The following is a 22,138-nucleotide window of genomic DNA, read 5'->3' on the forward strand; positions in this document are numbered from 1 at the left end:
AGAAGTATGTCCAGCCCCCATGACGCCATGAGGCCAAGCACCAGGGTGCCCCATGAGAGCCACGCCCCCCGGAGACGCCCGGAGAGAACCGCCCCCAGGGACGACCTGAGAGCCCCCTGGCCCCCTAGGACGATCCTGAGAGCCACCGGCGCCCCAGGGATCCCTGGAGAGACCACCGCCCCAGGGACGCCCTGAGAGCCACGGCCCCAAGGGACGCGGGAGCCAACGGCCCCCAGGGACGCCCTGCGAGCCACCGGCCCGGGCCGCTGAGAGCACGGCACCCAGGGAGCCGGAGAGCCACCGGGCCCTCCAGGGATCCCCTGACGAGCCCCGGCCCCAGGGACGCCCTGATGAGCCAACATCCCCCAGGGATGCACATGAAGACAACGGCCCCCAGGGAAGCTGAGAGCACGGCCCCCAGGGACGCCCTGAGAGCTACACCGGCCCCGTGGATCCCCTGAGGACACAGGCCCCAGGGACGCCCAGCCTGAGATGCACATTCCCCCACGGGATGCCTGAGAGCCACGGCCCCAGGGATGCATGAGATGACACGGCCCAGGGAAGCCTAGAGCCACCGGCCCCCAGGGATGCCCTGAGAGCCACCAAAACCCTGCAGCAGCCACACGATGCCCTGTCCCCTGCTGGGGGGCAGCTCTGGTGCCTGTTTCCAACCCCAGAGCTGGCTGTGTGCTGAGCCCCAGGGTTTAAAAAGTGAGCAAAGGCACTGCAGCGATTGTCCCAAATTCCCTTTGCCCCAGCACATTCTGGCAGCTCGTTTTCTTGGATGGCAGAACAGAAAAGGAGTATTCCTCAGGATCTGCCCCTCCACTCAAGCCACAAAGCAGAGCAGAAGCTTGTGCCTGTAATAAATTTGCTGGTTTGCCCACATAGAGCAAATTCAAGTTTCCAAAACTCATCCTATGCATTTTCTGAATTTACTGAGTACATCCCATCTCTCCTGCTTGCCTTGAAACTCATGATATCTGAGACATAAAATCATATCACTTGGGGTCATATAGAGATAAGAAACAGAAATAGTAATGGTGACAAAAAACAGGTCTTAATTGTGTAGCATCAAGTGTATTTTCAGTGGTTGAATGATCTTAACAGTCAGAATTAAGATGGTTTTCAGTGTTTCAGCAGTCATTCAAACCCCATCTCAGACAGGCCCAGGTATTTTAATTATTTTTATGCCTTGGATGATGTGGCAGAATTATAACACAGCCTCCAGGTTCGAGATTTCCAAACTTCTATAAGCACAAACAGTTTTAAAGCTCAGCTCTTGTTCAGCCGTGTTTAACATCAGTTAAACCTAAACCAAACTCACTCTCAGCCTCAAAGCTCTTACCTGCACGAGGAAGATGATGAGGAAGTAGAAGTTGGCAATTCTTCGAAACTGCTCAAAGAGGTTCTTGGGGAGGAAGTTCCAGAGGGTGTACTGTGGGGAGAGAGGGGCACTGACACAGAGCAAGGCTGGCAGGGAGCAGAGCCACCGTGGGAACGGGCAGCACGCAGGGCACAGCAGCTCTGCTCTGCTCTGCCACGGCAGGGGAAGCACTGCCAGGTGCCTGAGCAGCCTGGAGGGCTCCAGAGCCCAGCCCAGGAGCACAGGGCAGCTGGGGCTGAGACCCCAGCAAATCCCAAATCCCACAGGGCAGCTGGGGCTGAGACCCCAGCAAATCCCAAATCCCACAGGGCAGCTGGGGCTGAGACCCCCCCAAATCCCAAATCCCACAGTGCAGCTGGGGCTGAGACCCCCCAAATCCCAAATCCCACAGTGCAGCTGGGGCTGAGACCACAGCAAATCCCAAATCCCACAGTGCAGCTGGGGCTGAGACCCCCCAAATCCCTGCTCCAAATTCCTCTCTGCTGGAGCACTGAACAGTGGGTGAAAAGTGAAAAGTGGCTCACAGTGAGACAATTTCTAAAAAGGCATTTGTGCACAGGTGATTTCATTATATCATAACCCACAGTGGATACATTTTTTCAAAATTCCCAAAACCTTCTTAGAGCAGCTTTTGTTAAAAAAAAAAAAAAAAAAAAAAAAAAGGAAAAAATAAAAAGCCATGCTTGCCCATACAAATTCACTATTAGGTTGTGCTTCATTATAATTTTAAGAAGGCTGCTGAATCATTTACTTTGGAAAGCTTGTGGAATTTAAGAACAACATGGAAAATAATGGGTCTGATATCTATCTTTCAGTCTGTCTGGAATAAAAAAAAATAAGCAGTCAAGTCTCAAGACTAATGTCCACTTTATTATAAAAAGAGACTGGACAGGTCCCAGGCCTAGCAAATAGGAAAAAAAGAGCAAGGACATAACATTCAAAAATAAATCAAGGAAGAACTAAAATTAGTGCTACAGCAAACCATTTGTCAGTGAGGGAACTGAGCTGGGGAAGGTGTCCTCACTAAGGCCCCTCCTGCCTGCCAGGGAAACATCAATGGGAATGCTACACAAGTGAAACAGACTGAGAGCTCCTCCCGAAAATAAACCCACACATACAAAAACAGATAAGATGTACAAAGAAACAAAGGAGAGGGAAAAACCCCTCTGCAGCTCAAGCACAGCAAAACTGCAGCCCAAGTGTATGCAGAGCATCAGGAATGCTGAGCACTGGCATACGTATCCAGCTGTGTTGACAATATGGAATGCCACTTGTTTGATATTTTACTCCAATTGGCTTCAAATCTTTTGAAATAGCTTCATGAATGTCATGGAAAAAAGCTAAGCAGAAGGCAGATGGGTGTCATCACAGTTTTCCACCATAAACAAAAGCTGCATTAATACCATATGAATGTTTCCCCCCTTTCATCCAAAGGGATAAACAGAGCATGGTTATTTTTGTCCTATCTCAAGAAAGAAAAATCCCACAGAATAAAGAAAAAGAGGGAATCATATTTTTATGTCCCTTTATAAGATAATGCCCTTTATACAATAAAATTTGAGCTGCTGTTATCTCATGCTGTATCATACCCCTAACTTGTCTTTTCTTCCCAAAGGGGATGCGAGAAAACTTTAAAAAACACATTAAAAAAAAATCCCCAACCCCACAAAATCAACGTTTCCACATGCTGTGCTCTCACCCAGCCAACAAGAAAGGACCTCGTCCACACCTCCACTGGCACTGATAGGAGCAAAAAAAAACCCCAAGAGAGAGGCTGGAGCTGTGTGCAAGGGCTGTGCCAGGCCGTGTGCCAGGCTGTGTGCAAGGGCTGTGCCAGGCTGTGTGCCAGGCTGTGTGCAAGGGCCGTGTGCAAGGCTGTGTGCAAGGCCGTGTGCAAGGGCTGTGCGCAAGGGCTGTGCCAGGCCGTGTGCCAGGCCGTGTGCAAGGGCTGTGTGCAAGGGCTGTGCCAGGCTGTGTGCAAGGGCTGTGTGCAAGGGCTGTGCAAGGCTGTGTGCAAGGGCTGTGTGCAAGGGCTGTGTGCAAGGGCTGTGCCAGGCTGTGTGCCAGGCTGTGTGCAAGGGCTGTGCAAGGCTGTGTGCAAGGGCTGTGTGCAAGGGCTGTGCCAGGCTGTGTGCCAGGCTGTGTGCAAGGGCTGTGCCGGGCTGTGTGCAAGGGCTGTGTGCAAGGGCTGTGCAAGGCTGTGTGCAAGGGCTGTGCCAGGCTGTGTGCCAGGCTGTGTGCAAGGGCTGTGCCAGGCCGTGTGCCAGGCTGTGTGCAAGGGCTGTGTGCAAGGGCTGTGTGCAAGGGCTGTGTGCCAGGCTGTGTGCAAGGGCTGTGTGCAAGGGCTGTGTGCAAGGGCTGTGTGCAAGGGCTGTGTGCAAGGGCTGTGCAAGGCTGTGTGCAAGGGCTGTGCCAGGCTGCTCCACCTGCAGAGGCACCTCAGGAATTCCGGCTCTCCCAGTTTCCAAATCCAGCACCAGGGCAAACCACGGGGAGCACCGGGGCTGAGTGAGGATGCCCTGGGTGGGCAGGGGGCTCACCTTGGAGGAGACAATCCTGTTGTCACAGAACTTCTGTGCCACGTACGCCTCGGTGTCCGCCACGGGCCGGTGCCCGACCAGCACAGTGCGCGTGCCCACCCGCTTCTCCTCCCCAGCACACTGCGGGCAAAGACAGACAGCTGTTAGCCCCAAACATCTGCATTCACAGCTTCTCCTCCCCAGCACACTGCGGGCAAAGACAGACAGCTGTTAGCCCCAAACATCTGCATTCACAGCTTCTCCTCCCCAGCACACTGCAGGGCAGCAAAGGGAGACAGCTGTTAGCCCCAAACATCTGCATTCACAGCTTCTCCTCCCCAGCACACTGCGGGCAAAGACAGACAGCTGTTAGCCCCAAACATCTGCATTCACAGCTTCTCCTCCCCAGCACACTGCAGGGCAGCAAAGACAGACAGCTGTTAGCCCCAAACATCTGCATTCACAGCTTCTCCTCCCCAGCACACTGTGGGCAAAGAGAGACAGCTGTTAGCCCCAAACATCTGTACCAACAGCTTCTCCTCCCCAGCACACTGCAGGCCAGCAAAGGGAGACAGCTGTTAGCCCTAGAGAACCCAACCATCTGTGTTAACAGCTTCCAGCTCCTCAGCACACTGCACTGCTCACTGGAAACAAGGCTGGAAATAAAGCTGGAACTCAAAAATTGACCCCTCTGCCCCAGCAGAGCACAGAGGATGAAGAACACCAAGGTCATCCAGCAAAACCACGGGTGTGCTGAGCCTGACACACACCTTTGCTCAGCACCACAGCCCAGCCCACACCCCACCAGGACAGGTCACTGCACTGCTGCCCTGTGCAGGACAGCTGCTGCCTGCATCTGCAGCCTGCGCCAGGTTATTTTTCCTTCTTGAAGGAGAACGTGTCTTTATCAAGCACTTCAAGGCATTAGGAACATAACTTATCATCTATACATCTCTTCCTAGTCCTGACCTGGAGAATCCTTCAGCCCTGGGTTTATTCATGGCATGGAAGATGATGGCAACTGCACCCTCCCTTACACTCACTCTTCTGTCCCACCCTCAAAGCCACGCAAGATGTCTCACCACCACACTGGCACACACAGATTTAGTGCTCAGCTCAAAAAACCAAAAGGGTCTGCTTCTGCTATTTAAAAATCTCAGCTAAAATCACGGATGATGAAGCAGACAGCTTCACAGCACAAACTCCTCGAGATGACACACACGGTGCTGGGAAGCCAGCTGGGCTTGCTGGGGTTTAATTTAAAGCAGAATGAGATGTCACCAGTGAATGCCAGCCTCACGTCATGGGGGCTGATGACAGCCCCGCTGCTCAGCAGCAGAATAACCTCAGCAGGGAAGCAGGGCTGCTCTGCAGGACAACACAGCCCCTGCACAAAGCCACAGACCCCTGTGAGCAGCAGCAGCAGGGGCTCCAGCAGAGCCCAGCCACCCCTCGGGCAGTGACAGCACCCTGCAAACAGACAGACCCACAGACAGACCCCCCCAGCCAAAGGAGAGGATGTTTACACATAGTAAACAAAGTACCTGAATGCACCAAAAGTACCAGAGCTCCTCTATTTCAATGTAACTCTTCAACATTTCCTACTTCTTTAGCTTCTTTTAAAACCTTTCCCAACCTGAGACAGGTGAGGCCAGGAGGTCCCTGCAGCTCCCGGGGCTGAGGCAGCACCCTGAGCTCTGTCCCCATCAGCCTCCAGCTCTGGCCACCCAGCACACTCAAGTTTCCCACTGGACCAGAAAACTTTATTTTCAAAAACACCAGAACTGTGCAACAGTTTAAAAATCAGCTTTTCATTCTGTCCAGGTTCCCGCTTTCATTTAACAAAGTGTCCTTGCCACAGATGCTCACAGCCAAGGGAGAAGACCTGGCTGGCACCACAAAGCATTTCGTGATGCTGAACTTAAATTTACACAGTGAATTTAAAATACCCACTAGGAGCAAATGGGGGAAGAGTGGTGTTAGACCAGGGTAAGATTTGGAGTTCAGTTTTCAAGTTTTAAAACATGCACAGGGAAGATGTTGGTCAGTCTATGGTTTGAGGGCATTACCAGGCAGCAGGGCTGCTGACACACCAGCAGACACTCTCCATACTCCTCTCCCCAGCAGAGCAGGTGCCAGAGCTGCCAAATGCCTGTCCCAAGTCAGGTGCCCAGCACGGGCTCAGCCTCTGCAGAGGGATGCTCCAGGAGTGCCCTGGATCCAGCTCAGCATCCCTCATCCAAAGGGCTCATCACAGGCAGCTTGGCAAGGTGCAAGCAAAACCCAGCTAGAGAAGGTGCTCTGAAGAAAAGCATGCTAAGACAGAAGGTCTAGGACTAACTGCTGCTTGGGGAAAGTGTCAAAAGCAAAAATTTAAACCCCTAAAACCAGTGGTCCTGGAGCAGCAACAACTGAATGGATCCTGTTGCACCAGGAGCAGGATCTGCCCAAAGGAAGCAGCAGCTCTTCCCTTCCTCTGTTTCCCACCCAGGTGTGCACACCTGTAACTAAAGAAGCATTTTTACACCTGCCTGTACCTGGGGAGGAGTGCTGACTGCTCTCACCACAGCCATGCTCACAGCTCCAGAGGCTGATGCTCAGAGCAGGAGGATCCTCGTGCCCCACACAATGCCCCTGCACCTCCCAACAGAGCCACCAGCACCCCCAGCAGGGACCACCCCCACCAGCCCCCAAACTGGGCAGGGCTGGCACACAGCCCCAGCTAGGGAATGCCACCGTGCTCCCAGCCACAGCAGCAGCAAACTGCACCTCTTGCAAACCACAAACCAGACCCACAAAGGCTCCCTGATGTATCTGCTGCATTATGGAGGTGCCAGCCACGCTGTGACCAACCTGAGCCCCAGGAGCAGGAGGCAGAGCCATCCATCCACACCACAGCAGCAGCAGGCAGCTGAGACAGGTGTCCCCTCGTTGGTCCCACCGTGTCCCTGTGCAGGCTCTGGAGCCAGGCGTGCCTGGTGAGCATCCCTGCAGCACAGGGAGGAAGGAACAGCTTCCCCTGCCCGCTGGCACGGCATGGCGAGGAGCAGGGTCAGGGCCTGGCACGGAAACCACCAAGTTCTGCTTAAAACACTGCTGGACAAGTATTCACAAGGATTTCCTGGCTAGCCACGGAGAGCAGGGTGCATGTGAAGCCTCAGAGCAGAGGAGAACCCAAATCCAGGTGTGGTGTGTGGGCTGACCAAGCCACAGCGAGTTCAGCACCAGCTCCTGGGAAGGATTTCACCCCCAGCCCCCTGTTGTTCACCTGCAGCATCACCCACACAGTGAGTGCAATGCCAGGGTACCCAACAGTGGCACTGTAACCCCATGGTGCCTCCCAGCCCTCCCTCCATGGCCCAACCAGGCTCCCACCACTCACAGCATTTCATTTCCCATTCCCCCCGCAGCCCAGGCTGTCACACCTGCCCACGGCCACAGCAGAACTGGAAGGTGTCACCCCCACCTCCCTCCCTGCAGCCCAGAGGGTGAGCACAGCCCAGGCTGTGGCAGGAGGGGCTGGCTGAGCTCAGCAACCCAAAGCTCTCCCTCGGAGGAGCCCAGCCCGGCCCTCGTGGGTCCTTAATTGATTGCCACGTCTGAATAACAGCTCTCAACAAAGACTGCGAGGCAGATTTAGGGAATAACTGCCAGGCTTTGGGGAAAATTATAAAATATGCAGATTAGCAGGGAGAGGATTTAGACGATTTTTTCTGACTGCCTTTCATGAAAAATTTTAATTCTGGTGGCAAAAAAAAAAAGAAGAAAATCTTACTTGGATGCAATTCAAGCAGCTGCCTTGCTGCCTGGTGGGGCTCTACACAGCCCACAGCTCACACTGCTGGAGTGAGCTGGTGCAGGCAAAAGCCAGAGTTCCTCCTGCTGTTTAGAGCCAAGCCTGCCAAAAGGATTATTCAAGAAAATAAACAGTTGTGTTCCCTTCCTCGGCCCTTTCCCACCTCCCTGGGCCAGAGGTGTTTGTGTGAGCACTGGGAGCAGCAGAGCTGTCTGTAGGGATCAGCAGTGCCAGACTGGGCACGGTGTGGGGACAGTGCCAGGGAAGCCACACTGTGTTCCCCACCAAGCCTGGAGGACGTGGGGATGCTGTAGGTGACCACAGAGCCACCTGCTGTACATGTCCCTGCCACCCAGAAGGGCTCCCAGCAGCACCAGGGGACACTGCAGACACCAGGAACTGCGAGGAGAGAGGGAAGGAGGCACTTCTGAGCAGAGCCACCATCCTGTCTGCACCAGCAGAGCACCAGCCCCAAAGCTGCAGTGCTCCTGCAATGCTCCAAGCTCCAGTTCAGAGCTCCTGCTCCACTGCCCCGGTGCCTGACCAAGCCTACCAGTGAGTCAGTCTCTCAGCAGGGCATCCAAACCAGACTTCTCCTGAAGGAGCTCAGCTGGAAGACACCAGCCAGAGAGCCAGACACAAAGCCCAGGAGGTCAAGGTGAGGCAAGGGAGGCTGCTCTGCCAGGAGCATCCCCCAGGCTGGCTGCCCGTCCTGGCTTTGCCCTGGGGCAGGTCCAGGTGCCCAGCTGCACTGGCATGGCACACAGGGCTGCTGCTGCAGCACCACCCTTCTCTGCCAGGGAGAAACTCACACAGGAATGAGTTCTGGGAAATGCTTCGGTGTAACCCAGCCTTCCCACACTCACACCTTCTATAAAGGCCACGTTCTGCCAGCAGCAGCAGTTCTGAAATCAAGGCACTGGGGGGATAATGGCTATCTCCTTACACTGCCCAAACCCAGCCAGCCCAGCAGCAGTTCTGAAATCGAGGCACTGGGGGGATAATGGCTATCTCCTTACACTGCCCAAACCCAGCCAGCCCATCTACGTGCCCACAGAGGGTCAACTGAGCCTTGCCATTCCACCATAAATTTTTCTTTGAGGAGACAAGAATGGGTATGATTTGAAGGTACCAGGCCAGGAGTAAAAATGCCCATGGGTGCAATTGATAACCCAACACATTGATGACTGGAAGCTGTTGGAGCATTACACACAGATGGCACAATTACATTTGCAGCCCACAGCGCTCCCCACACTCTCTGCCTGGGTTTGGGCAACTGTCCCTTTGTGCCCCTGTCCCCTTCTCCACCTGTGCCCCCCTCCCACAGCAATGTCCCTCCCCAGCACAGCCTCCCACCTGCCAGGGGGAGAGGCCCCTCCTCAGCCCCTCCCCACCTGCTGGGCATCCAGCACAGCACCCAGATGGCACCAGATAAAAGCAGCAAACCTGGGTAAAAATTAGCAAGCCTGGGTAAAAATTAATGGAGTTAGACTGAGTCCAAGAGGAGAGGTGAACCTGTGCCCTGCAGTCACTGCTGACAAGGAGCCACTTCAAGAGGACTATTTCTAGGGCAGCTGCAAACAGAGCCTTTAATTACATCCCCCATATGGAAAGCAAGTGTCTGTGCTACCTTCTGGCCCTGTTTCCAGAAAAAAGCCAGCAGCAGAAATAAAACTAAAAAACCACCAGCATGTGATTTACTACAGCTCCAGAAAGCACCAAAACCAGAACTAACTAGTAAAAAAAACTTCTCCTTTCATGTTTGCTGAAGATAACTTTAAGCCACAATGTAAACACAAATAACTCATAGAAAACAGATCTAATAAAAACCACAGGCATTTAAAAAAAATCATCTGCTAAACCCAGAGATTTTACAGCACAAGTACAAAGCTCAAACACTTGAATGAAATCACAGCTTATATTACATATATGCAAAAGAAAGATTAAATCACATTACTTGGCTTCAATCTCATGAATAGTTTAAAGTCTAATTGCTCCTGTATTGTTCCATTTACCATAAAAGTTGTAGAGAAGGCGACCTGATTTACAAAAAAAGCTTGCAAAAATAACAGCACCTCCCCAAACAGCCTGTTCTAGCTCCTGTTTCATTTAGCCTCAGAAGAACAAAGGAAAACACGGCCACAGTTTTAAAAAGCCTCCATAAATTTACGGTAACCTCTCCAAAACATCCATCAGCCTCACTGCCCAGATGATATATTGTTAATTGACATTTCTCCTTGCCAGTTTTCCTACGACTCTCTGTCCTCAGTCACTTCCATGAGGACACAAGCCACGCTTTGAGAACACCCTCAATAATTCAGCAGCTCAGACTGTGCTTACCCACAGGGAGCACATCTTCCAGCAGATCTCCTGACTCAGAGAGAGCTCTGTGCACCAGGAGCAGCCCCACCAGCCTCCCTGTGCCTGCATGAGAGGGTCAATAGCACGCACAGACCTTGGAAAAACACCCAACCAACTAAGAGTGCATCTGGAACACTGACAGCTCATAGGCCCAGGGGAAGGGCTGAGGCACACACTGCCCGACCTCCCTTCCCACTGGATGGGACTCTGCTGCTCCCTCCTAGGCAGGATGGGAAGGCTGGTACCTCGGGAAAACAGCAGGTTGAAATTTAAACCAGGATCTCTTCTCCTGAGCTGAGGCTGGATGTTCCAGCCAGGGACAGAACAGGGACCCCAAGGAGTGACCGCTGGGTCAGGACAGCCCCAGCCAGGGTGGGGGCAGCAGGGGCAACTGTGAGAGCCCCCAGACCTAAACAAAAGGCAAGAGCAAAAGAGGAGCCTTGGGAAAAGGGCCAGGGGGGCTTTCACAGCAGTCAGCACCTGGTGGGGCTCAGCACACAGCCCTGGCCCCTGGGGATGAGAGAGCAGTACAGGATGGGCTCCAGCACAGCACCAGAACCACAGCACAGCATCCCTAAAGCAAGGGGGACTGCAGCCAAGTGAGGGGCACCAGCCAGAGCCCACCCCCATGTCCCCTCTGTCCCCAGGAGCTGCTGCCTCACCATGTCACCTTCAGCAAGGACAGGGGGCTGGGGAACAGCAGAGCCCAGCCAGGCTGCATTTCCTGGAAAAGGTGACTTGGCCAACAAAGCCACTGATAAAAACCAACAGAGACATGGCTGGGTGGAGAGAACAGGGGAAAAGGCTACTTGAAAGATTTCACAAGGGTGGAGAGAGGAAATACAGAAGTTTTTTTTCCCCATGTAATAAATTAAAAGGAGAGCCCAGCCCTATCCTGGACTTGAGGAGTGCTGTGGACAGGGGTGACAGCTGAAAAGACCTTTTTTGGCATGGATTTTGTTTTTCCTTCTGGAGGCAGCCTACCCTCAAGCCAGGCAGCACTGCATCTTGCCAGCAGGCGTGCCACCATGGCTGCACCCACAGCTTCTGTCCAGCAGCTCTCTGCACAACTCCAGCTCCACGGGGATGCAGGAAGCCAAAGCCAGAGGGGATCAACTGGGGCAGCATCACTCCAGTGCTGCTGCTGCTGCAAAATCTGCTGCTCCTGCCCAAACACCACCACCGACCCTCGGGGTTTCCAGCATCTCAATTCTTCTCTCCCCTGCCCTGCTGGCAGCCAGGGTTATGAAACCATTGCTCATCCTGAAATACAGGCAGCAGATCTTTATTTTTGGCAGTCCAAAAGAAAAGTTAGACCAGCATGCAGCCAGCATATAAAAATCAGGCTCATAGGAACACTTCGGGCTCGAGAACAGAAAAAGGACTTTGAATAAGAGCCAAATGTTTTGCAGAGGTCACAAAGCAAATACAACGAGGTCTTCCTGTCTTCAAAACTCTTCCTCCCTCCTCTCCCCGGCTCAAGCTGTGCACATATGTCTGTTCATCAGCAGCTATTTTAGCAGGGCAGCAAGCTCTCCAGAGCAGTGATTTGGCCGGGCAAAAACTGAAATAAGAGCAAAATGGAAAAAACCTCCCAGTTTGCAACTGTCAGTGCTCGCACCACCCAGCAGAGCTATAATTTGTTGGTTTTCCCGTTGTTTTCTGGTCCTCTGAAAGCCTGAGCTCTTCAGTTATGGAAACAAAAAACCCCTAAATACTATGTTATGTATCCCAGCTCGGCCAGACCTTCCTCTAACCTCTGCAACCTACAAACATTTTGCCCCTTTTTAAGTTTTCCCAGCATTTCAGAGCCAGGCTGCCAGCTGACTGGCCAGAAGCCCATTTCCCAGAGCAGTTTCTTCCCTTTCCCCTGGGAAGCAAGCCTGCCTGGCTGAGCACACTCCAGGGCAGAGGCCACAGGCTGCCCTGCCAGGATGTACCTCAGCACAGCACCCCAGAAACCAGGGCTGGCACCCAGGGCTGGCACCCAGGGCTCCCCAGGGCCAGCCCCCAGAGCAAGCTTGCACCCAGGGAAGCTGTCCTGTGTCCCAAACACAGCCCCCAGGAGGGAGGGGAGGGCATCCATCCTGCAGAGTCCTGCCCCAGCATCCCAGGGTGCCTCAAGCCCCACAGTGGTACCCAAGGTCCCAGCACCTCCCATGCTCCTCACTCATGGGTTCACACCAAGCTTTTCAACTCCAAAACCATGAAAACTGTGGTTTTCTAACTCTGTCCCTTGCTGTACTACAGACAAATGGTTCCACAGAAGCAGCAGGAGATAAAAAGGAAGCGAGGTAGAAATCACCCACTTCACCCCTCACTCCACAGCCAAAATCAGCTCCACGTGACCTGGACCATACTGGGAATATTTTCACCTCTGGGTACCACAATGACCAACAGACTGATCCTTGGGGCTTGCAGGCACAGCCCTATCAGGACACTGGATCAGTGCAATCCGCCCAGCCAGGACAGAAATCCTCACCATGAGGCCTAGAACTGCTTATCTTCAGGAAATCCTTTGGCTCCTGTTCCAGCCAGGATGGGGAAGGAAGGCAGCAGGGCAGAGTGAGCCCTGCCCAGCAGAGCAGCCAGCAGAGCTGCAGGCACAGGGTGGGAAGGAAGGCAGCAGGGCAGAGCTGGGCAGTGCCCAGCAGAGCAGAGCAGGCACAGCTGGGGAAGGAAGGCAGCAGGGCAGAGCTGGCAGTGCCCAGCAGAGCAGCAGGCACAGGGTGGGAAGGAAGGCAGCAGGGCAGAGCTGGCAGTGCCCAGCAGAGCAGCAGGCACAGGGTGGGAAGGAAGGCAGCAGGGCAGAGCTGGCAGTGCCCAGCAGAGCAGCAGGCACAGGGTGGGAAGGCAGCAGGGCAGAGCTGGCAGTGCCCAGCAGAGCAGAGCAGCAGGCACACGGAGCTGAGGTTTCAGTGGCCCTCAGCCTGGCAGCCTGGGGGTTCCCCGTGGTGCACCCCAGCAGCTGCAGAGCCCATGCCATGCTGGAGAGCATCCCTGGGGATGACTCAGCCAATCCAGCCCATCAGTCTCTCCCCAGCCAGGCACCAGGACAAGGGCGTTCCTGCTCTCACCGTCACCCACAGCAGCTCCTTCAGCCAAGGCTTCCTCTGTCTGCCTGAGAGCCTCCCACCCTGCACTCACTGCAGTGGGACCTGTCCAGTGGAAAATCCCACTTCCATCCATCCAACTGCCCCAGAGCAAGCACCCCAGGGAAATTCCACAATATCAGTTTGGCTGATATGAGGACAAGCCTCTGGCTGTCTGGGTACCAGGTACCCTCTGGTAACAGCCCTCTGGGCATTGCAGCTCATTTTACTGCACTCCCTCCCTGAGCAAACAAGGTAAGAAAAGGTGAGCTGTAAGGAAGGAGGAAAAAACAAGAAGAACAAAAACCTTCCACAACTCAGACTGAAAAAAAGTGGCATGCAAAACACCACCCAAAGGAAACAGAAAAAAATTCATTAATACTGCATTTCAAGGCTGGCTTTGCAGCCCCCTGAGTGCAGTCTGAGTCCCCACAGATTGCAGCTGCTTGGCTTTGTATGAATGCTGGGGAGGAATTACACAGAAATCATAATAAAAGATGGAAGGGCTGCTCACAAAAGTGGATTTTTTTTCCCCCTGCATTTAATTTCCCGGCAGTGAGATTTATTTTTTTATTTTTTTCCCCTCTTAAGCCAATTGAGACTCCAGCAGCAGAGCACAGCGTCGCTGCAGTCAAGCAGTATTTAATTTGTATTACTGCTGAAGAGATCTTGGATGGCAGCACCAAGAAGCGCTTCAAATCATCTGGCCTTGCCTGTTGCACATCTTACTCAGCTTTTCTAGGTCCCTTACAGCACAAGGAACAGAGGATCCCTCTGGTTTGCAAGTCAGTGCATTTGCCACAACACTGCACACAAATTACATCGACCAAGTGAGCAATGCCTCTGTTTCCCACTTCAGTCATCTCACAGGATCTTGTTAAGGTACACAGCACTTTAGGACATGCCAGATGAAGAGAATCTATGAAAACACACAGCAAAAAATTACCAAGCCCTCCATAAACAAGGCTGGAGTCCTTTCACCTACAGATCCTGAAATTCAGCTGAAAACAAGAGCAAAAAGCCTGCAGCAAAGCATTACTCAGCACAGGCCACAGTGGAGTTTAACAGGAATCCTGTTCAAGATGGGAAACAGAAAAGAAAAGCCTGATTTGAGAGCAAAACACCCAGCTAGAACAGCCTTGCAGGAGCTTACCCCTCCTTCTGCTGCAGGAGGCAAACAAAAAGCTCTTTACAAACAACTGGATCGTGCACTAAGCTCTCATTAAGGAGGACAGGACAACCCTCTCTGAAGCACTATCAATTAGGCTGGATGGCCAGAGGAGATGTGCTTTTAGACTAAATGGGCTTCAGCTGGAATTCCATCCCAAACAAACCACCGAGGTTTGGGGGAAAAACCACTGGAGTCAGCAGGAGGCAACAGGTGCCCACAGGAGTGGGCAAAGGGGCTGCACAAGGGGCTCAACATTTCAGAGAGCATTGGTTCTGATCAGCACCTGTGGCAGTGAGAGCATGAAACACGATGGAGGGGAGGAGGAGCAACACCTGGGGCAGCTTTCCTGCCAGCAGGGAGCCTCAGCTCCTCTCCCCACACCAAGGTCCCACGTGGGCTCAGGATCCAAATGCACTTTGCAGCCATCAGAGCAGTGCCCTGTGCCAATCACTGCCCAGCAGCTCCCTGGGTTTTGGCCCAGCCTGAGAAACAGCCCATAAGCAAAAATAAATATATCTATTTAATGCATCTCTGTGTATTGCTAAAATGCATATTTAATGTGCATATATTGCACGCATGTATATTTAATGCACACACATCACTGAAGTCACTGCAGCCTCTGGGCAGAACAGGCTTTTCCTGACCCAGCACCCTGCTGCTGCCAGGGTGAGGGCAGGAAAGAGGAGACCTTTCAAAAGAGGGAAGTTTCGGTTTCCCCAGGCTACAAGTTAGTAAATCAAGCTTTAAAGCACTTTGCCACTCTCTGCCATCCCCTGCAGCACACAGGCAGCAGCAGCCTGGCCCTCCTCCCACAGCTGGGTTAGGCACTCCACAAACAGCTCCCTGCTCCAGTCCTGGAGTCAAGCTTATTGCACAAAAGCAAAATACTGGCTGCCCAAATGAAACGTCAGGCAGTGCAGGCCAGCCCTGTGAACAAGGCTCGGGGGCACACGGGGTAAGTGAAGGCAGCTCAGCAAAGTGCAGCGTGCTGGTTACACCAGAGCAGCAGGGGCTGCAGCTGGGGACAGAGCCAGCCTGTGCCAAACAATCACTCCAATAATAACAACAGAAATGGCTTACCATCATCAGCAACGAGAGCAGCAGTGTCCTGGTTACCTACCTGCAATGAGCAGAGCCCTGTGACCAGCAGGGTGTCCCTAAGGGCAGGGCAGGCTCTGGGCAGAGCCCGTGTCCCTGTGCCCGCCCTGCTGTGCCCATGCCAACAGCAGCCCCGGGGTGGGAGCTGCCAGGGCAGCAGGGATCACCCAGCAGCCACAGCCCAGCCCTGCCTGCAGCCCCCACAAGTCACAGAGAGCTGCAAACCTCCAGGCAAACAGGGGAAAGCCCTAAAAAACCCAGCACTGAACCTCAACGCTGCTTGCTAGTTGAAGAAGGAAAAAAAAAAAAACTTGTCTATTTGCAAGAGTGAGGGAGCTGGCAGGGGCAGAGCTGCAGAGTGTGCCAGGCTCTCCTGGCTCCCACAGCATCACCTGAGGGGCTCCAAGCCCGGGATGGACACAGGTGTGCTGGCTAAGAGAGCACAGGCAGGTGAAGTCCACAGCACCCAACACCAGCCCATCCTTCCCAGACCTCAGGAAGCACAGAAATATTTCCAATATGAGCAGTGAGAACAGATTCAGTCTAGATGCACAGGAAAGGCATTTTCCAAGGTAACCTCGGGACAGGCTGCCCTGGCACAGGGCACGAGCTGCTGCCCTCTGCCCTGAGCAGGGGACACATTTGGGCAGGGAGCCACTGGGAAAACCTCCCCACTGCCCTCCAGCCTCAGCACCGTGCCCACACACCACAGACACAGGAAACTCCCTGGAAAATCCCCCGGGCAAACATTTCCAGGGAAAGGCAAATGGGTACCAGCACAGTGGGTCACCCTGTGTCCGAGCTGCCTGGAAAATTCCTCCTTCTCCTGCTGGGTGACTCCCCTGTCCCTGCAATGCCAGCTCCTCTGCAGGCACACCTCAGCCACAGAGATGGTCCCCCCCCGGCCAGCCCAGCATTTTCTGGCAAAGGCAGAGGGTTTAAATCTCCCAAGGGAGCACAGTCCCTCAATTCCAGGAATTACACATCTGGGACAAGAGAGGCAAGCACGTGCCATGGGAGGAAGATGCTTGAAGGGACCAAACCTGCATTGCTAAAAACATGATCACTGCAGACAGCTAATTTAGCTGTGAAGGTTTCATCTGACTTCAGACACCGTGAACGCTCTCCATCAGCTCTGCTCCTAACTAACTCTTATAAAATAAATAAACCTCTCCACTAGAGACAGCTACAGCCAGAACACAGCAGTTTTAATCAGAAAGGAAACACATAAACCAAAGGCAACAGGATGAAATTAAAGGCAGGGCTGAAAAGCTTGTTATTAATAGATGTCCTGTTGGCTTTTACAAATTTTATTATTAAAAGCAAATTGCCATGTCTTCAGCTGCAGCTCCAGTCAGCTCAGCTCCAACCCCTCCTGCACAGCCCAGACAATCATCATTACTCCTAGCAAAATTCCAGCTGGGGACAAAAGTGGCATGGAGGGTAGAAGAAAATACAGCCAAGACTCATTATTCTGCACAGAAAAGTTCCAGCATGCTACAGGTTTAATTAGAAGCATCACTTATCATTAATCTTTGACCGGTGCTTTCCAGCCCTCCCTGGAGTCATTCCCAACTTCCCAGACTTCAACTGAACACATGCACACATGCAGCTGTTTATCCCAGGCCAAGCTTTTTGTTTGATTTTTATTTATTTTTAGCCAAATGGCTGAGCTATTTCTGGGAATAAGGCTACAGTTAGGAGACAGTTAAAGAGGAAATGGTTATTACAGGAATTTCATAAACCCCTGTGTCCCCCAGAACCTGAGAAACTCCTGTGCCCTATTTTCCAGGGAAGGAGCAGCAATAGGGGATTGCAGCCCTAAGCCTTTTGCAGTCCCAGCTTCCCTATTTGAGCCTCCCTCGACTTCTCTGTGGTCAAGCATGGGCTGCCCTGTGGCTGCTACAGGGGAACTGCCTGAGCACGTGGAATGCTGCTATCACCCTAAACACATCTTAGAAAACAAAATTCCAGCAACTTTCATGAAGCCACTTGAAATTTTCATTGAAGTCCATACTCTTTGGAAGTGTGGGATTTCTCCAAGCAGAACTGCCAGCTGGTGTCACAGAGCCACCCCAGCCCCAACCTTTGCTGCCTGCAGGGTTTTGTCACACCGAGAGCAAAACACTTCCTGCAGAAGGTGGCATCAGGTACCTGACATGCAGCCTCACTCTGCAGGTGTTAACACGGCTGGACTGGGAGGAAAGACAACTCCTACAGCTTCCAACTCCTAACTGAAATCATCTTTATTATTAGAATAGGAACTGCAATCACACACTAATGTTTGGTTCACACTCTATGGAAAAAAAAAACAAGTGTGAAAGAAAATCACAGATGTGCCCTGTGCAGAAATAGATTTCATTACACACTTGCTGCACATCCTAAAGATGGGAGTGTAAATCAGCTTCCTCCACCCCAGCCTTGGACACCTTCCACACGCCCAGCACCCCCTGAGCTGGGCAGGGCCAGCCCCACACTGCCCAGAGCACCCCAGGGGCTCTCCCCACCCAGCCCTGCCCCTTCTCAGCTATTCCCAGTGCCAGTGGGGAATTTACTTCCCACCTAAGGAGTGACTTTGGGCCTGTCCCTTTTCCAGCCATCTGAGTAGGTCTCAGTGGGGTGGGTATCTCTGCAGAGCTCCAGGCAGGACCTGCCCCACAGGGCCCCATGCCCAAGCTGGGGGTACCCACAGCTGGCACAGGAGAGAAGGATGCAGAGCCCAGGAGGAGCAGAGAGAGAACATCACTGCAGCCCGTGACAGGGCACAGAGCCACACAGACCAGGCCAGGGACAGCCCTGCCCACCCACCCAAGGGGCACCTTCATCCCAACACCAGGCACACAGTGCTGAGAGCCAGCAGCTCACAAGGAGCCCAGCCCCTGCCAAACACCAGGGATTTACCAGCACAGGGCTGCAAAGAGGATCAGGCCCCAAGGTATTTAATTAACTGGAATAACACAACTAAGGTCCTATTGTTACACTCTGCACAAACACTCCAGCAGAAGAGTTTTGCTCCAAATTAGACTGCTTGTTGTTTTCTCACTTATCCTGGGTTTTGAACACAAACAGGAGAGTGCCAGAGCAAGGAGCTGCACTGACTGCAGAGAGACCCAGCACAGAGCACCAGCCCAGGGGCTCTGCCAGCAGCAGGCACCCCAGGAGGAAGGAGACCACCATGGGGGGCTTCACCCACCACCCCGGGGTTCCTGCACTGTCAGCAGGTCACAGCTCCCAGGGCTAGCTTCCAGACTGGCCCTAAATAAAAGCAAACTGGGAGGAAAAGTGAAAACAAGGAGGGCATCAGTAAGTTCTCTTTCTGCATTCCTCCCTTATCTCTCCCCCAGCCCGAGTGGGCACTGCCCCCAGCCCTGGCAGAGCTGTGGCCCCAGGGTACAGTGAAGAACAGGGGAGCAAGAGGTGAGAAAAAGCAGCTGTCTGTGATGCAGACACAGGGAGCAGCACTGCCCAGCCAGCTGGAAGTGGACAGTGCTCACCCCAGCCCCTGAGGAGCCCAGCCCAGCAGAGTGACCCCAAACCTCCCCTGGACACCCCCACACTTCCCCACTCCACTCCTGCACCCTCCCACAACAGCCGTGCAAGCAGCAGGAGACTAAAAATAAGACTCCAGTGCTAGAATCGGTTTCCAAAAAAGAATTCAAGTTATATATCAAATTGACAGTATCTCCTAAAAGTGGATTAACCATAGCAATTCAATCCCACCTCCCCGCAGTGATCCCAGCCCCACTCTTCCTTTGACAGGAATTATTTCGGTGGTGCAAATCAAAGTTCAGAATCCAATTTGTTTCTGCAGAGCATCAGTCTGTACCCCCAGGCAGCTGTGCAGACCCACATGCAGCACTCCACCCTTCCTGCTCTTCTTACCATCCCATGTCATACCCTATCCAGGATAAGAGTTTCTAGGAGGGAAAAACAGAGTCACAAACAGTCATGCTGATAGGGCAAGTCACCTCCATTGTGCCTAAGCTGTGAGTTACAACTGAAAACAGGATTTTCAATATCTGTTGGTATTTCTGAGCCTCAGGCAGAGACCACACAGCAGAGAGGTTACCGTGGTTGTCTGAGCAGCCCTATGGGATCCTAAGTGCCAGAAAATCTGCAGCCTTTAATAACTGCAGTGAATTCCTGCAATGCCACGGCCACAGGATGAGCATCCCTCGAACATCACTGCCCATCCAGGACTGAGAGCCAGACAGCACCTCGGGGATGGCTCCAGAGACTGGCACAGCCTGCCCTCTCCTCCCATGGAGCAGGAGGGAGAGGACTGGCCCAAGGCTATTGTGGCACCCTGCAGGGCTGGGGACAGGGCAGGGCAGGAGCAGCAGGGCAGGAGCTGCCCTATCAGCCAAGGCTGATATGGGGGGACCCACACCACTTGCATCAGCCTGATAAAACTGCTGGTTGCTGCTGAAATGCTGCTCGCAAAGCCAGGAGGTGGAAACAGCGTCTAAACCCCGCACCAACACTGCAGCTGACCTGGCACTCTGTCCTGGGCCCTGAGCAGAGCTGTTCCTCCAGCCAGAACACCACCTCTACCCTTCCAAAGGGCTGCTGCCACAGCTCAGCCCTGCACAGAGCCTTGGGAAATACCTGGGCTGAGCAGGGATGGTTTCTCTCCACCTCAGAGGACATCACTCCCCAGCAGCACTGAACATTCCCTCCCCACGCCGAGGGACTGAGAGGTGGCACAGAGACTGCGGGGGACCCCGGGCAGGGCAGGGACTGCTCCTCACCAGTGAGGAGGGCGCTGGGTCCAGAAGCCAGGCAGGCACCTCCAGTTACCCGCTCACAGGAAGCGGCCACCTAAAACAGCTTTCCCCTGAACTCGGTGGAGATGCCTCAAACCACAAACGCCTCTCGACATGAGCGGGACAAACTGCCGTGGGGTAGGAAGCACCGAGGGCAGAGCTGAACCCAAAAGGCATCCAAGCCAGAAAGTCACGATCTATCTGTCCCCGAGGCTGCAAAACAATGGCTGTGGTAGGTGTGTTCTCCACAGGGCTAGCCCAGAGCCTGCCACAGAAACACCGCCTACAAACAGAAAACCAACCCAAAAATCAAACCCTCCCCTGCCCAGCTCCGCAGAGCTACCTCCAGACTTAACGAGGCGATTTCGAGTCCCTCGCGCTCCAAGCCTGGAAAACCGGGCACAGTATCTCGCTCCAAAGCGAAAGCGAAGCGGAGAGCGCGGCTCGGGCCTGGCGGCAGAGCCCGAGATCGCGGCAGGTAACCGGGAGTGCCCCGGGGAGCGGCCCCGAGCCCGCCCGGTGCCCGGGCTGTGACAGCGCACACACCGCCCCAACTCCGGGAACTTCGCTAACTACGCACTGCGCAATCTGTGACACCGCCGAATAAACAGCGGCGCCCGGAACGATGGCAAAACACCGCTTTTCGCACACTTGCTGCGGAAAAGGGAAAAATGAGTAATTACAGAGCTCGGGCCAAGCAGTGAGGTCAGGGTGAAATCTCCGAGCAGCTTATGTGGCAATGGGAAGGGACCGGGATGGAGCCGGCGGGGGCAGAGCCGCATCCCGCCCCGGGCAGGAAGAGCCACGCGGTCCGGGGAGCGCTCTGCCGGCCCGGGGAAGCGCCCGCCGACAGGTTTGGGAGGAAAAAAACAAGGTCTGGGCTCTGGCAGCAAAGGCAACTTCTGGAGGGCTCGCAGGGTCGGACGGAGCCGCCGCGGCGGGGCCGGGGCCGCGGGCGGACCCCGCGGGAAGGGGGATGCGGGAGCCCCCGCGGGAGAACAGCCCCAGCACACGGCAGAGAGAGAAAAACAGCGAACTTTCCCCGCCCGCCGCCCCGGCCCCGCACTCACCAGGCGGCTGAGGCTGCGGCGGAGCATCGCGGCGGCGCCCGGCCCCGCCGCGCTCACCGCCGCATCGCCCGCTCCGGCCCCGCTCGGCTGCTAGCGGGGCTGCGGGCCGCGCCGCCGGCCCCGCTCCGCTCCGCGCTCCATGCCGCCGGCCCGGCCCGGCCCCGCTCGGCTCGGCCCCGCTTTGTCCCGCCGCGCTGGAGGCGGCGCCGCCGCCCCGGAGCAGCCTGGGAGCAGGGCGAGCCCCGCTGCTGCCGCCGGGGGGAGCCACCGAGCCCGGGCGGGGACACGCGGGGACCGGGGGCACACCGGGACAGGGGATGCAGGGGGACGGGGGACAGCCGAGCCCGGCCGGACACCTGGCCTTGAGCATCCACACCTCTTCTGGACATCCCCTGCCAGAACACTCCCGGGGGAAGAATTTCTTCCTAATGTTTAATCGAAACCCGCCCCCTTTCAGTTTTTCCTTGTGTGACCTGCCCAAGGCATCGTTCCCCCTGGCCCTGCAACCACGTACCCCATTAAAAGTCCCTGTCCAGCAATCCTGCATCCACTCTAAGCACTGGAAGGGACTCCAGTCTCCTCAGAGCCTTCTCTTCCACAATCTAACACCCCCAGCTCTCAGCCTGTCACCACAGCAGAGATGCTCCAGCCCTTAGTGCATCTTCTTGGCCTCTTCTGAACTCTCTCCAACAGGTGCCCATGGCCCTGCAGGCAGGGATCTCGAGCAGAATAAGGGACAGAACCCCTCTGTCACCTGCTGGCACAGCCCAGGGCAGGGTTGGCTTTCTGGGCAGCGGGCACAGCCCTGGCAGTGCCCCAGGCACAGTCACCGTGCTCAAGCAGCCAACACAAACACACCTGGGGGCAGCTTCCCAAGT

General features: G+C 54.4%; 1 protein-coding gene across 9 annotated transcripts in view; it reads right to left on the minus strand.

Moving 5' to 3' along the window:
- ATP11C (ATPase phospholipid transporting 11C) overlaps positions 1-21,454 on the minus strand; it is a 57,012-nt gene extending 35,558 nt beyond the window's left edge. For 7 of the 9 annotated variants that reach the window (XR_001990558.3, XM_018914455.3, XM_018914461.3 and 4 more), the window contains exons 1-3: positions 10,043-10,154; positions 3,928-4,047; positions 1,349-1,438 (exon numbers count right to left, since the gene is read on the minus strand). Coding sequence is in view for 7 of the 9 variants with exons in the window: in XM_018914455.3 (XP_018770000.2) it covers positions 1,349-1,438; positions 3,928-4,047; positions 10,043-10,132 (300 nt within the window). In the remaining 2 variants the exon portion in view is untranslated. Of the gene's footprint in view, positions 1-1,348; positions 1,439-3,927; positions 4,048-10,042; positions 10,155-21,260 lie in introns of those variants that run through there. The other 2 variants (XR_007777554.1, XM_030228710.2) reach the window with 2 other exon arrangements.
- Positions 21,455-22,138: the final 684 nt, after the last annotated feature.

The sequence above is a fragment of the Serinus canaria genome, chromosome 4A, assembly GCF_022539315.1.
Source record: "Serinus canaria isolate serCan28SL12 chromosome 4A, serCan2020, whole genome shotgun sequence".
Taxonomy (NCBI): Eukaryota; Metazoa; Chordata; class Aves; order Passeriformes; family Fringillidae; genus Serinus; species Serinus canaria.